The 16,678-nt window shown below is 45.4% G+C and overlaps 1 protein-coding gene across 2 annotated transcripts in view; it reads right to left on the reverse strand.

Annotated features, from left to right (window-relative positions):
• LOC126272206 (zinc finger protein 474-like) overlaps window positions 1-16,678 on the reverse strand; it is a 270,969-nt gene that overhangs the window by 43,517 nt on the left and 210,774 nt on the right. The window contains exon 5 of one of the 2 annotated variants that reach the window (XM_049974887.1): window positions 14,560-14,971. In XM_049974887.1, the coding sequence (XP_049830844.1) occupies window positions 14,560-14,971 (412 nt within the window). Of the gene's footprint in view, window positions 1-14,559; window positions 14,975-16,678 lie in introns of both variants that reach the window. The other variant, XM_049974886.1, reaches the window with a different exon arrangement.

Below are 16,678 nucleotides of genomic sequence, written 5' to 3' on the forward strand. Positions count from 1 at the left end.
TGGCAAGGAAATCTTTTCTGAAGAAGAGAAATTTGTTAACATCGAGTATAGATTTAAGTGTCAGGAAGTCATTTCTGAAAGTGTTTGTATGGAGTGTAGCCATGTATGGAAGTGAAACATGGACGATAAATAGTTTGGACAAGAAGAGAATAGAAGCTTTCGAAATGTGGTGCTACAGAAGAATGCTGAAGAGTAGATGGGTAGAGCACTTAACTAATGAGGAGGTATTGAATAGAATAGGGGAGAAGAGGAGTCTGTGGCACAACTTGACAAGAAGACGGGACCGGTTGGTATGGCATGTTCTGAGGCATCAAGGGATATCAAATTTAGTATTGGAGGGCAGCGTGGAGGCATCAAGGGATGACAAATTTAGTATTGGAGGGCAGCGTGGATGGTAAAAATAGTAGAGGGAGACCAAGAGATGAATACACTAACAAGGGAACTTCCCCGTCGCACCCCCCTCAGATTTAGTGATAAATTGGCACAGTGGAGGGGCCTTGAAAAACTGAACACAGACCAGTCGAGAAAACAGGAAGAAGTTCTGTGGAACTATGAAAAAAATAAGCAAAATATACAAACTGAGTAGTCCATGCGAACATAGAGAACATCAAGGTTATTATAAACTCATGAGCGCCGTGGTCCCGTGGTCAGCGTGAGCAGCTGCGGAACGACAGATCCTTGGTTCAAGTCTTCCTTCGAGAGTAAAATTTTATTTTTTATTTTCAGACAATTATCAAAGTTAAGGCACTCACACGTAATCAACTTCGCTGTCCAAAATTCCAGGACCTGTTCAAATTTGCTTGGACTTATGCAGGATTTGACGGTCTATACACGGAAAAATTTGAAAACGTTAAAAACATATGTTTTGACGGAGCACAGGGAAAAGTGTGCGACTGTGAAACTGTTGGATTCATTTGTTGCAGTTTATGTGACAAACTCTTACGTATTCATCACTTTTTTTGGAGTAATTCTCACATCTACAAGAAAACCTTAATCGGGCAATGTAGAAGAATCTTTTTACCCATTCGCCAAGTGTACAAGTTAGGTGGGTCGACAACATATTTCTGTCATGTGACGCACATGCCATCACCAGTGTCGTATAGAATATATCAGACGTGTTTTCCTATGGAGGAATCGGTTGACCTATGACCTTGCGATCAAATGTTTTCGGTTCCCATTGGAGAGGCACGTCCTTTCGTTTACTAATCGCACGGTTTTGCGGTGCGGTCGCAAATCACAGACACTAAACTTATTACAGTGAAGAGAGACGTCAATGAAGGAATGGACAGATCATAACTTTTCGAAAATCAAGAAAAACTTTTCACTTGAGGGGAGACTTGAACCAAGGACCTCTCATTTCGCAGCATCTCGCGCTAACCAAGTGACCACGGCGCTCCTGAGTTCAGATCATCCTTGATATTGTCTATCTTCGCATGGACTAATCAGTTTGTATATATTGCTTATTTTTTCACAGTTCGACACAACTTCTTCCTGTTTTCGCGATTGATCTGTGTTCAGTTTTTCAGGGCCTACCCACTGTGCCAACTTTTAACTAAATCTGAGGGGGGGTGCGATGGGAAGGTTCCCTTGTAAGCAGATTCAGAAGGATGTAAGTTACCGTAAGTACTGGGAGATGAAGAAGCTTGCACAGGATAGAGTAGCATGGAGAGCTGCATCAAACCAGTCTCAGGATTGAAGACCACAACAACAACAACATGTCGTTCAAAACGGAGAATACCCCAAGAGAGTGTTATACGAGCATCATTATCCACAAAACATGGTAAATGACCTAGTAGAAAATGGTTCAAATGGCTCTCAGCACTATGGGACTCAACTGCTGTGGTCATTAGTCCCCTAGAACTTAGAACTACTTAAACCTGACTAACCTAAGGACATCACACACATCCATGCCCGAGGCAGGATTCGAACCTGCGACCGTAGCAGTCGCACGGCTCCGGACTGCGCGCCTAGAACCGCGAGACCACCGCGGCCGGCACCTAGTAGAGAAAGTCGGAATGTCCATGACATAGTTAATGGAGTATGCTGTTGTACAGGGTATAAATAAACTACGCATACAAATTTGTAAGGGTTGTCACAGGATATAAAAAGAAACACTTCCTTTATGTAACACGAAGATCACTGGTTTTTCCCCGCTAGATGTCCTTGCGTCGTTTGACGCTGGACTTGCCTCGGATCAGAGTTCACACTCGTTTTGACTGTTTCGTATGCTACAAATTGACACTGGATCTTGATTTGCAAGACAAGCACATCTTACTGCTAGGAAGGGTAGGTTTTTATTACTGTTACCAGTGCCCACGTCCCTGCATAAACAATAACATTATTATTCTTTATGTTGTATTGTGTTTGCATGAAACTTTTTACTGATGTTTACGGATTCTTGATGACTGATTACACTCTAAGGTTTATGGTAGAAAAGGCAACCAGCCACAACTAAGGTTTAATAAGGCCTATTTGGATCGAACCAAGATCGATTTCGGATTTGTTACAAATCCGTCTTCAGATAGTTGTTACAGGAATCGTGGTTTTCTTGTTGGAGTCTTGTTCTGCATCCTTTATTGGTTTCCTGCACTACAGTTTTTTGTTAACTATTTGGTAAATTATACGAGAGGTTTGGTTCTTATGACCTCATAACAGAATTTATGAAAAGGTTTTAGAGTTATTAAAACGTGAAATGTCGTGAAAATTTATGTTCTGTATGGTCTTGTGTGACGATATGACCCTATTGTCTTTTCCGAATTTTAAAACAACACCTTTGCGGACGTGCACTATTTGAGTGCTTTTCAGTTCACTGAAAAACATCTTACACCACACCATTCTCTGCTTAATGGAAGCACTCATGATAAACATTTACAAACCGTGTCCCAACTTCACATGAGCGTCATAAATAACGTTTTCAAAAATGTTACAGTTGTTATGTTACGGATGATCTGATAGTCTATCACACACACATTAGTCGTTTTACTCATTGCTGAGTGTCGTGACCCCATTTCCTCATTCGTTCTTACGTAGTTGAAACTTCAGACAGATGTCTCCATCCACAGCGATCTTCGGCCTTTCTTAATTTTGATGTGAAGAGGCAGGCTGGTAATCTTCTTCGCTTGATCCAACCAACTGATTGCTGCTCTCCCACGTGGTCTTCTACCCTCAGTTTTCCCCTGCAGGATGGTCTTCTCTAAATTATTTCCTTTCCTTCTCAAGATGTGCCCAAGGAACTGTTGGTATCTTTGGCTGACACGAGAAGACAACCTTCTTGTGATGTTAAGTTCTTCTATTACTGAAACATTTGTTCTTTTTTGTGTCCACTGTTCACGTAGCATCCTCCGCGAACACCACATTTCTAAGGCATCAACGCGGCTCTTATCACTACCTTCCACGGTCCAAGTCTCGCATCCGTATAAGAATACAGGAAACACCAATGCTTCTACAAACCGCGTCTTCGTTGTCTTGGATATTGCCAGATTCTGCCATATCTTAGTGAGTTTGACCATTGCGGCTCGGCCAAGAATGATTCGTCGTCTCATCTCTGTACCAAATTTTCCTGTGCAGCCTAGGTATACATAATCACTCACTATCTCCAGATTCTTTGAGCTCCTGTAAGTTGGTTTTGATCGATGCCTTGGCGATTTATAACCATTAGTTTGGTTTTTTCATGTTTATATCTAGGCCAAGGTTTAGACTAATATCGTTCACTCTTGAGAACAGATTACCAAGTTCTTTCTCACTTCCTGCTATGAGTGTAGTATCACCTGCGAAGCGTAAATTGTTGATTCTCCTGTCGCCAATTGATATCCCATTGTCCCAGCCATCCATAGCTTTCCTGATCACACACTCTGCATAGATATTGTAGAGTTGAGATGACAGTATGCATCCTTGTCTGACGCCATTTGTCGCATCGAAAAATTCCAAGTATTCACCATCAACTTTTATGGTTGCGGTATAGCTATTAAAAAGGCAGTGACAGTGTATTGGCGCAGTAAAATACTGCTTTGCTAGAGGGACGAAACTAATTTAAAAAACGAAAAAAGAAGTAAAATTATTTACAATACTTTCCATTGCGCTCAGTGGTTACTATTACACATAGAAAGCAACACCAAACACTGTGTACAGTGAATAACCACAATAAGATATGTTTGCTATTTCCGTGACTAAGCTAACTACGAACACCGAATCTGTGGTTGCGATTTAAATTATAAATAGTAATGTTTTCATGCATTGCACTACGGATATTATTTAAATGTGAATTTAACAGTAAAGGCATAAGTAGTTTGTAATGCTTGAATACAAGGTGGTTAAATTGTTTTTTTTTTTGTGAAAGAACTGTTAAGTAGCCTACAATGGCTATCTGGAATTATGGGAACAACGTGTCGGTTAAGTTATTACGAAGGAGGTGTTGGAAAGCTCTGTTTCTTCTTTCAGAATGAGATCAGGAAAAGTGTTCTTATGTATATGAATCTCAATCTCCTCTAGAAGATTCATTAAGCCATCCTTATCTGCAAGGTGTAAGATATGGAGATTTTTCTCTAAAGGGTCTGGTTATTTTCTGTATGGTGGGTGGCAAAGGCTGATTTATTGTTCAGTCGTTGGGCATTTTGGCGTTCCTTATACCTCGGTTCAAAATTTGTACCTGTTTGGGCAATGTAATATTCGGCACAGTTATTACAGTACAGTTCATAGATTCCCGGTCTTTTTTGGGGGGATACTAATGTGTGAACGTCTGTGTACGACTTTCAATTGAAGTTTATTATTGGTAAAAAAGCTGATTTTGACAGTCTTCTTTTTGAATAGGCTGGAAAGTTTTATATGAAAGTGAGGCTATATATGGTATGATTGCATACTTCGCTGATTTTTTGTGTTTAACCGTTGCTGCGTATGTTGATTGTTCCGAAAAACCAAAGTCGGAAATGTTTGCTGTTATTTCCTCGGAAAACACCGGCGATTTCGTCACTCAGGATCATACACCACGTAAATTTTCACCACATTTCACGTTTTACTAACATTAAAACCTTTTCTTACTACTGACCATTAAAATTGCTACACCACAAAGATGACGTGCTACAGACGTGAAATTTAACCGACAGGAAGAAGATGTGATATGGAAATGATTAGCTTTTCAGAGCATTCACACAAGGTTGGCGCCGGTGGCGATACCTACAACGTGCTAACACGAGGAAAGTTTGCAACCGATTTCTCATACACAAACAGCAGTTGACCGGCGTTGTCTGGTGAAACGTTGTTGTGATGCCTCGTGTAAGGAGGAGAAATGCGTACCATCACGTTTCTGACTTTGTAAAAGGAAGGATTGTAGCCTATCACGATTGCGGTTTATCGTATCGCGACATTGCTGCTTGCGTTGGTCGAGATCCAATGACTGATAGCACAATATGGAATCGGTGGTTTCAGGAGGGTAATACGGAACGCCATGCTGGCTCTCAACGGCCTCGCATCACTAGCAGTCGAAATGGCAGGCATCTTATCCGCATGGCTGTAAGGGATCGGCCAGCCATTTCTTGATCCCTGAGTCAAGATAGGGACGTTTGCAAGACAACAACCATCTGCACGAACAGTTAGACAACGTTTGCAACAGCATGGACTATCAGCTCGGAGACCACGGCTGCGGTTATACTTGACGATGCATCACAGACAGGAGCGCCTGCGATGGTGTACTCAACGACGAACCTGGCTGCACGAATGGCAAAACGTCATTTTTTTGGATGAATCGAGGTTCTGTTTACAGCATCAAGATGGTCGCATCCGTGTTTGGCGACATCGCGATGAACGCACATTGGAAGCGTTTATTCGTCATCGCCATACTATGGTATGGGGTGCCATTGGTTACACGTCTCGGTCACCTTTTGTTCGCATTGACGGCACTTTGAACAGTGGACGTTACATTTCAGATGGGTTACGACCCGTGGCTCTACCCTTCATTCGATCCCTGCGAAAGCATACATTTCAGCAGGATAATGCAGGACCGCATGTTGCAGGTCCTGTACCGGCCTTTCTGGATACAGAAAATGTTCGACTGTTGCCCTGGCCAGCACATTCTGCAGATGTCTCAACAATTGAAAACGTCTGGTCAATGGTGGCCCAGCAACTGGCTCGTCACAATGCGCCAGTCACTATTCTTGATGAACTGTGGTATCGTGTTGAAGCTGCATGGGCAGCTGTACCTGTACACGCCATCCAAGCTCTGTTTGACTCAATGCCCAGGAGTATCTGGTGGTTGTTCTGGGTACTAATTTCTCAGGATCTACGCACCCAAATTGCGTGTAAATGTAATCACATGTAATTTCTAGTATAATATATTTGTCCAATGAATACCCGTTTATCATCTGTGTTTCTTCTTGGTGTAGCAATTTTAATGGCCAGTAGTGTATATTCACTTAAAATGTGGCGTACTGCATGTAATCGGTTCATCATAAGTGCCACTGGAGGGTCAACCCGCCGGCGCAGGAAATCACATACAACAGTCAACATTCAAAAGAAGAGGCTCGGCAGCGCTTCGCGACAGTTAACTCGGAATAAACCAGAGCGTAGGTGGTAGAGATACGAACACCGCCGGCAGATCGTTTCCTAATCGATACAGCCCGCCCTGGGTCATTCACAGCCCTGCGGCCCGACACTTTCCGGAATAACCGTCAACCCACTCACTACGGGCGCCGACGGCACCCCACCAGAAACTTGTGCTTCCGCCTTTTAAATAATTGATCAGCCACAGACTGTTCGTTCGACCTGAAACTACAACACCACCGGCATTGCACGCAGACGCTTCTGCTGTCGCCAAACTGAATATGCGACGCTCGTGAACCAAAATGCACTACAGAATCCTCTCAGCCGAGTAGGTCCACGATTTGAAAATTTTAAATCTCAGATAGCTGTCGCCAAATTCTCTAATTTATAAGAATATGAGAAACGTTGGTGACTTCCCCAGATCTACTACCCCTTATGGGCAGAGCCATCCCCACGAAAATTCTCCATGTTACTATCCGAAATCGCTCTACAGTGTTTTGGGAAACATCTTGTTGAATAATTTGATGTTGGATGGTACGCATCCTTCATGTAATTGTTAAACATAGTGGTTTCCGATTTTTATTTTCTGTTTCTAGAATTACTACCAATCATCAGGTAGCTGGAAGCACACAACAAATGAGTACATACAACGGTTCACAAACATAAGTGCCGGCCGTGGTGGCCGAGCGGCTCTAGCCGCTTCAGTCCGGAACCGCGCGACTGCTACGGTCGCAGGTTCGAATCCTGCCCCGGGCATGGGTGTGTGTGATGTCCTTAGGTTAGTTAGGTTTAAGTAGTTCTAAGTTCTTGGGGACTGATGACCTCATATGTTAAGTCCCATAGTGCTCAGAGCTATTTTTGAACAAACGTAAGCGTTTGTTCTAATGTCTAAGTTTGGATATATGTACCTGAGACCAAATAAGCGACACCCACACACACATTTTTTAAATATTTTCTATAGGACAAACTCTTATTTTTATGAACCGTTTTAAGTACCGTGTGCTTCGATTGTCTGCTGATGAGTAGTAATACTCGAAATTTCAATTCCAATAAGTTATTTGACAGCTGTAACTGAAAACAACCATGCTTAACAATCTTACTGAGTAGCAGTTCATGTCCAGGCCACATATTCACCAGGTATCTACCCGACAGAAGTCCCCTTTCACTCCCCCGAGCACCAGCTCGACAATTGCCAGCTTCTTCCTCGGAGTGTGCAGGAAATGCGAGAGACGCGAGTGTGCTCCCGAAGAGTTGTTTGCCTACGCGCTGTATAGCTGCACCAGATCACAGGGAACACCGTGGGGTGCCGCACTCACCTCTCCCCGTGGCAAAGGCTACCGAACATCTTGTACTGACGAACTGGCGCTCCTCCGACAGGCGGCATTTCCTTACAGGAGCACTGGATCTGCACTGACGGACATCAGCTGGAGGTCGTGATTGCTCCACAGTTTGTAGCGACCATGTTCCTAAGTCTTGCCTGCCGAAAGAATTCACCACTTACGGAGCACAGGTGGGCGCTATCCTGAAGCCCCCAGTAGTACACAGAGCGTGCTTGAGCTATGAGGGTCACTCCAAAAGAAATGCTCACTATTTTTGTAAAAATACAGTTTTCATTCTGCATGTGTGAATGTTTTACAATGTGTAGATAGATCCTTCCCGCTTGTTTTCAAACTTAGTTCAACCTGTTCCCGTGAGTGACGCCGTCACAGCATGTCTTCAAGATGGCTGCTACACTTGACGTTCGTCAGAAGCAACGTGCTGTCATAAATTTCCTGTGCTGTGAAAACGAGACAGTGGGAAACATCCACAAGAGGTTGAAATAGGTGTATGAAGATGCTGCTGTCGATCGCAGTACACTCTGTCGGTGGGCAAGCAGGTTATGTGATGAAAGCGGGAACGGCAATATCGAGGATTGTCCTCGCAGCGGCAGGCCTCGTACTGCACACACTGCACACAATGTGCAGAGAGTTAACGAATTGGTAACTGCTGACAGACGCATCACAGTGAACGAATTGTCACGCTACGTTGGGATAGGTGAAGGAAGTGTTTGCAGAATACTGAAAGATGGATATTTTGCTGCTGCACGACAATGCACGACCACATGTCAGTCAAAAAAACTATGCGATCACAAAACTCGGATGGACAACACTAAAACACCCGCCTTACAGTCCTGACCTGGCTCCATGTGACTATCATCTCTTTGGGAAACTGAAAGACTCTTTTCGTGGAACAAGGTTTGAAGATGATGACTTCCTTGTGCACGCTGCCAAACAGTGACGCCAACAGGTTGGTCCAGAATTTTACCGTGCCGGTATACAGGCGCTGGTTCCAAGATGGCGTAAGGCAGTTGAGAGGGATGGAAATTATGTGGAGAAATCAAAATATTGGTCCTAAAGGATGTATCTACACACTGCAAAACTTTAAAACATGTAGAATAAAAGATGGATTTAAAAAAAATAGTGTGCATTTCTTTTGGAGTGACCCTCGTAGAAAATTCTTCATCTGCTTCGACTGCTCGGATGCTTTACAAGCAATTCTGTGCATAGTACTGCAAAGTAACCTATGCTTGTTCCTGCTACTAGCACAAAAGTAAGTGTATCTAACGCATAACGCACTGAGGTGACAAGAGTTATGGGATACCTCCTATTACCGCGTCGGACCTCATTTTGCCCGGCGTAGTGTAACAACTCGATGGGACATGGACTCGACAAGTCGTTGGAAGTGCCCTGCAGAAATATTGAGAGCCATGCTGCCTCTATATCCGCCCATAGTTGAGAAAGCGTCGCCGGTGCAGGATTTTTGCACTAATTGATCTCTCCATTATGTCCCACAAATGTTTGATGGATTTATCTCGAGCCAAATCATTCGATCGAATTGCCGAGGATGTTCTTCAAATCAGTCGCGAACGGTTGTGGCCCAGTGACATGACATCGTTGTTTGGAAACGTGGAGTCCATGAATGGCTGCAAATTGTACCCAAGTAGCCGAACATAATTTTTTCCAGTCAATGGTCGGTTAAGTTTGACCAGAGGACGCAGTCCATTCGGTGTAAACACAGCCCAGCCACCACTAACTTGCACGGTGCCTTGTTGACAACGTGGACAAATCAAGAGATTTGCGCCACACTCGAACCCTACTATCAGCACTTACCAACTGAAATTGGGAGTCGCCTGATCAGGGCTTTGTTTTCCAGTGGTCTAGCGTCCAACAGATATGGTCAGGAGCCCAGGAGAGGCGCTGCAGGCGATGTCGTCTGCTGCCGTAGCCCATTAACGCCAATTTTCGCCGCACTGCCCTAACGGATACGTTCGTCGTACGTCCCACATTGATCTCTGCGGTTATTTCGCGCAGTGCTGCTTGTCTGCTAGCACTGACAACTCTACGCAAACGCCGCTGCTCTCGGTCGTTAAGTGAAGGTGATCAGCCATTGCGTTGTCCGTCGTGAAAGGGAAAGCCAGAAATGTGGTATTCTCGGTACACTCTTGACACTGTGGATCTCAGAGTACTGAATTTCCTAACGATCTCCGAAATGGAATGTCCCATGCGTCTAGCTCCAACTATCATACCGCGTTCTGAGCCTGTTAATTCGCGTCGTGCGGCCATAATCACGTCGGAAACCTTTTCACTTAAATTACCTGAGTACAAATGACAGTTGCGCCAATGCACTGCCCTTTCATACCTTGCGTACGAAATACTACCGCCATCTGTATATCTGCATATCGCTATTCCGTAACTTTTGTCAGCTCAGTGCATATTGTAAATATACAAATCGGGACTTGTAGTAGGTACAAAACAGTTATTTTAGGCGGGGCTGTAGTAGGTACAAAACAGTTATTTTAGGCGGGGCAGTCGCAGCTTCCAAAGCACAGTTGATTTTACCGATGTGCTAGCTGAACGTTTAAATATGTATTAGTCCAACTGAAGATAGGCGAAATCCCAAAACATGTATTGGTATAAACAAAAATATACAAAAAAAGTGGATGGTCGCAGTATTTGTTAAAATAATATAATCCACAGACACAGAGCTCAACAAGCAGTAAACTGGATAAATTAATGTTATCAGTATGTTCAATATGGGGTTTTGTTTCGCAGAATATTGATCTGTTCCGTTATTATCGGGACGCTGTAGCAGTCACTTAATTTTGCAATTTTCGAGTCATACGCTATCACTTTGTTCATTTATGTTTTCTAGTGGAAAGTTTTTGCGTGTCTTATAAATGTGTATTGTTCTGTCCCATCCGAGTAATTTTTTCTTTGATTTCATTCAAAACTAAGACGAGAAAATAAAATAAAACATTCCAATCTTTGCCACGTGTGCCTAACTAGGAACATCAGTGTCTGATGTTGTTCCTAGTTACACACACGTGGTAAAGGCTGGAACATTTTATTTTACTTTTTAGTCGAACATAGCTGCTCTAAATTCTGACCATGCTTTTTCGCAATGTAATTTACAGTTCACCAAAATTACACCTAGGTCAGGGTACCATACAGTTATTTACAACCGGTTGGCTTTATAATGCTATGCTGAAACTAATATACGACTGTAACAGCCATGTTTAAAACTGTATTACAGTAACACTGTTACTGATTCGTAACTATTTAGCAAATAATACTTTCTGTACTGGACGTTATTAAATTTTTAGTAATGGCAGGATTCACAAACCGAGAAAGGGGTTTTCACCACTGAGCTCGTTTTTAAATAGCAGTGAGGAAGCTATTCATATCTATTACAATGCTTTTCTTATTGCTGTAAAACTTTTGAGTATCTTAAAAAAACTACTCCTGCATTGTCACTGCAATAGACAACTAAGGAGTTCCTTCTCGCATCCAACTATATCCGGGCAGAGTGAAGACGCGGCTCGAACATCTTCGTTCCTTCGGTAACAGGGCGGACTGCATAGTACATCGTAACGTATCACTCGTAATTAATAGTATAGCTCACCCCTATTACAAGGGGCGGGTGTCAAGTTGTAATCATCAAGTTGAAATAATAAAGTTACGTAATTAATCTTTTGTGTCTGTTTATATCTGCACGTTGAAATTCCCGCGACACAGTGTCGTAGCACGCGCAGGAGCAGGCAAATCGAAATGGTGCAATCTGCGGGCAAGGTAGGGTGTCGTGATGCAATCAGTTTTCTGCATTTGAAGTGGAGCAACGCCGTGACAATCCGTGCTGATCTGGTGGAAGTGCACGGGGCAACAATGGACCATTACATGACAGACCTCAAACGAGTGAGAACGACGACGAATGAAGTGACGGGCCATCTTCCTGTGAAGAACCTGGAATTACGAGCAAGGCTGAGGCTCCGGTGCTATACGCCCCGCCTCTAACAATGGAGGCGACAGCGAGGAAATTCAGTCATGGATCAGTTTTCAACATCCAACCAGCACTGACGAGCACTGGACGCACGATTACGACTTCGAGAGAGAGGAGCAACGCAGACGGTGCAAACGTGTGGATTCACACCGCTGAAACACGCCAAGACTCAACCGGCATTAGCCGACCGCGGTGGCCGAGCGCTTCTAGGCGCTTCAGTCCGGAACCGCGCCACTGCTATGGTCGCAGGTTCGAATGCTGCCTCGGGCATGGATGTGTGTGATGTCCTTAGGTTAGTTAGGTTTAAGTAGTTCTAGGGGACTGATGACCCCAGATGTTAAGTCCCATAGTGCTCAGAGCCATTTCAACAATCAAGTAAGAGCATATGGACTATCAGACCAATTGTGTGATTGGATTGAAGAGTTCCTAGATAACAGAACGCAGCACGCCATTCTCGATGGAGAGATGTCTTCCGAAGTAAGAGTGATTTCAGGTGTGTCGCAGGGGAGTGTCGTAGGACCGTTGCTAGTGACAATATGCATAAATGAACTTGTGGATAACATCGGGAGTTCATTGTGGCTTTTTCGGATGATGCTGTAGTATATCGAGAGGTTGTAACAATGGAAAACTGTACTGAATTGCAGGAGGATCTGCATCGAATTGACGCATGGTGCGGGGAATGGCAATTGAATCTCAGTATAGACAAATGTAATGTTCTGCGAATACACAGAAAGAAAGATCCTTTATCATTTAGCTACAATATAGCAGGTCAGCAGCTGGAAGCAGTTAATTCCATCGATTATCTACGAGTAGGCATTAGGAGTGATTTAAAATGGAATGATCATACAAAGTTGATCGTCGGTAAAGCAGATGCCAGACTGAGATTCATTGGAAGAATCCTAAGGAAATGCAATCCGAAAGCAAAGGAAGTAGGTTACAGTACACTTGTTCGCCCACTGCTTGAATACTGCTCGCCAGTTTGGGATCCGTAGCAGATAGGGTTGATAGAAGAGATGGAGACGATAGAACGGAAAGCAGCGCACTTCGTTACAGGATCATTTAGTAATCGCGAAAGCGTTAAGGAGATGATAGATAAACTCCAGTGGAGGATTCTGCAGGAGAGACGCACAGTAGCGAGGTAAGGGCTTTTGTTGAAGTTTCGAGAACATACCTTCACCGAGGAGTCAAGCAGTATATTGCTCGCTCCTACGTATATCTCGCGAAGAGTCCATGAGGATAAAAGCAGAGAGATTAGAGCCCACACAGAGGCATACCGGCAATCTTTCTTTCCGCGAACAATACGAGACTGGAATAAAAGGAAGAACCGATAGAGGTACTCAAAGTACCCTCCGCCACACACCGTCAGGTGGCTTGCGGAGTATGGATCTAGTGTAGATGTAGAACCGCCATTGTGTAACGTAATGATACGTCCTCTTTGCGACTTACGATGTGGTGTTGACAGATTAATGCTGCTAAGGCGCAAACTGTTACAGGAACATAGTACCGAAATGAGCTGATGAGGATACGGGAGGCTTTCGAGACGAAACATCGTGGGAAGCTAGCCTAGGGTGTTGTCCACGACAACTACCCACCTTATTCTGCAGTGGTCACGTGGTAATCCTTTGAGCTATCAAACGTCCTCATCGCCAAATATTCGGAGGAAGAAACTACGGTGAGGCAGGATTTCTAAAATAACAGGTAATGCTGTAGTCGAAACGTTTTTGGAACAGCCAAAATACACACTTCCACTAGCGGAGTCTCAGCTACCCTACTGGCCAACAAAATTGCTACACCACGAAGAAGGCGTGCTACAGACGTGAAATTTAACGGACAGGAAGAAGATGCTGCGACATGCAAATGATAAGCTTTCCAGAGCATTCAAACAAGGTGGGCGCCAGTGGCGACACCTACAACGTCCTGACATGAGGAAAGTTTCCAACCGATTTCTCATTGCCTGTTTACAGCATCATGAAGGTCGCGTCCGTGGTTGGTGGCACCGCGGTGAACGCACACTGGAAGCGTGTATTCATTATCGCCATACTGGCGTATCGCCCTGCGTGATGGTATGGGGTGCCATTGGTTACACGTCTCGGTCGCCTCTTGTTCGCATTGACGGCACTTTGAACAGTGGACGTTTCATTTCAGATGTGTTACGACCCGTGGCTCTACGCTTCATTCGATCCATGCGAAACACTACATTTCAGCAGGATAATGCACGACACCATGTTCCAGGTCGTGTACGGTCCTTTCTGGATACAGAAGATGTTCGACTGCTGCCCTGGCCAGCACATTCTCCAGATCTCTCACCAATTGAAAACGTCTGGTCAATGGTGGCCGAGCAACTGGCTCGTCACAATTCGCCAGTCACTACTCTTGATGAAATGCGGTATCGTGTTGAAGCTGCATGGGCAGCTGTACCTGTACACGCCATCCAAGCTCTGTTTGACTTAATGCCTAGGCGTATCAAGACCGTTATTACGGCCAGAGGTGGTTGTTCTGGGTACTGATTTGTCAGGATCTGTGCACCCAAATTGCGTGAAAATGTAATCATATGTCAGTTCTAGTACAATATATTTGTGCAATGAATACCCGTTTGCCATCTGCCTTTATTCTTGGTATAGCAATTTTAATGGGCAGTAGTGTAGATTGCTCCAGCTACGGAAAAACATGTGCGCCGCACGGCAGGGTGGGTGGGCGCGAGCAGCTGCCTACCTGTGAGGACGATGGCGGGTCGCTCCGGTGTGGGCCTGCGCTGCGCCGGCGGCAGGCGGTCGTTCTCCTGGTGCCAGCGCTTGAGGCACTGCGCCTCGTGGATGTGCAGCGACGCCTGCGTGAAGCCGCGCCCGCACAGGTAGCAGAGCAGCATGCGCGGCCCGCGCGGCCGGTGCTCCGGGGAGGCGGCGCCGGAGGCGGAGGCCGGCGACGTGGAGGCGGGCGACGCGGCGCCGGAGGCGGCGGCGGCGGCGGCGGCGGGGGCGCGGTCCTGGCGCTGCGCGCACTGCGCCTCGTGGATGCGCAGCGACGCGCTGCCGAACAGCCGGCCGCACCAGCGGCAGGCGTGGCCCACGCGCGCCACGGCGGCGGCCGCCGCCGCCGACAACGGCTCCCCCGCCCCCTTCGCCTCCTCCTGCGGCAGCACAGCGCGCCACAAATCACCCTGTCTGCAAGGCAGACTCACGACTACGGAACCACATGCAATGAAATCGTCGCAACTTCTGAACGGTTTGCGTTAGGTCGTTCAAACTGAACGGTCGGTGGCGTGGAATGACAGGAATTACACTGAAGCGCCAAATAAACTGGTACATGCACGCGTCTTCAAATATAGAGATATGTAAATAGGCAGAATACGGCGCCGCGGTCGTCAACGCCTATACAGGGTGGTCCATTGATAGTATCCGGGCCAAATATCTCACGAAATAAGCATCAAACGAAAAAAACTACAAAGAACGACACTCGTCTAGCTTGAAGTGGGAAACCAGATCCAGCTATGGTTGGCACGCTACATGGCGCTGTCATAGGTCAAATGGATCTAAACGAATATGTAATAAAATGGGTGTTCCTATTTTAAAAAACGCAGTTGATATCCGTTTGACCAATGGCAGCGCCATCTAGCGGGCCAACCATACCGCCATCTGACTTCCCCCTTCGAGCTAGACAAGTTTCGTTCTTTGTAGTTTTTTCGTTTGACGCTTATTTCGTGAGATATTTGACCCGGTCACGATCATTGGACCACTCTCTATAGGACAACAAGTGTCTGGCGCATGTGTTAGATCGGTTACTCCTGCTACAACTGTAGGTTACCAAGATTTAAGTGAGTTTGAACGAGGTGTTATAGTCGGAGCACGAGCGATGGGACACACCATCCCCGAGGTAGCGAAGAAATGCGGATTTTCCCGTACAAGTGTATCGCCAATATCAGAAATCCTGTAAAACATCAAATCTACGACATCGCTGGGACTGGAAAAAGATCCTACCAGAACGGGACCAACGACAACTGAAGAGAATCGTTCAACGAAATATAAGTGCAACCCTTCCGCGAATTGCTGCCGATTTCAATGTGCGGCCATCAACACGTCTCAGCGTGTTTCTTTGTAAACATCATCGATATGGGCTTTCAGAGCGAAAGGCCCATTCGTGTATCCTCGATGACTGCATGCCACGAAGCTTTATGCCTCGCCTGCGCCCGTCAACAACAACATTGGTCTGTTGATGACTGAAAACATGTCTGGTCGGACGTGAATCGTTTCAAATTGTTATCGAGTGGATCAACGTGTGCATGTATAGATACAATCTCATGAATCCATGGACCCTGCATGTCAGCAGGAGACTGTTCAAGCTGGTGGAGGCTCTGAATGATGTTGGGCATGTGCAGTTGGAGTGTTATGGGACCCCTGATACATCTAGATACGACTCTGACAGGTGAGACGTATTTAAGCATACTGTCTCATCACCTGCATCCATTAATGTCCATTGTGCATTCCGACGGATTTGGGCAATTCCAGTAGGACAATGCGACACCCCACAAGTCCAGAATTGCTACAGAGTGTCTCCAGGAACCCTCTTCCGTTGGCACACAAACTCCCCAGACATTAACACTATTGAGCACATGAGGGATGCTTTGCAACGAGTTGTTCAGAAGACATCTCCACCTCCTCGTAATCTTACGGATTTATGGACGGCCCTGCATGGTGTCTATTCTCTGCAACATTACTTCAGACATTAGTCAGGCCATGCCACGTCCTGTTGCGGCACTTCTGCGTTCTGGGCCGGCCCCGGTGACAGAGCTGTTCTAGGCGCTGCTACGGTCGCAGGTTCGAATCTTGCCTCGGGC

This window comes from Schistocerca gregaria, chromosome 5 (genome assembly GCF_023897955.1).
Source record: "Schistocerca gregaria isolate iqSchGreg1 chromosome 5, iqSchGreg1.2, whole genome shotgun sequence".
NCBI lineage: Eukaryota > Metazoa > Arthropoda > Insecta > Orthoptera > Acrididae > Schistocerca > Schistocerca gregaria.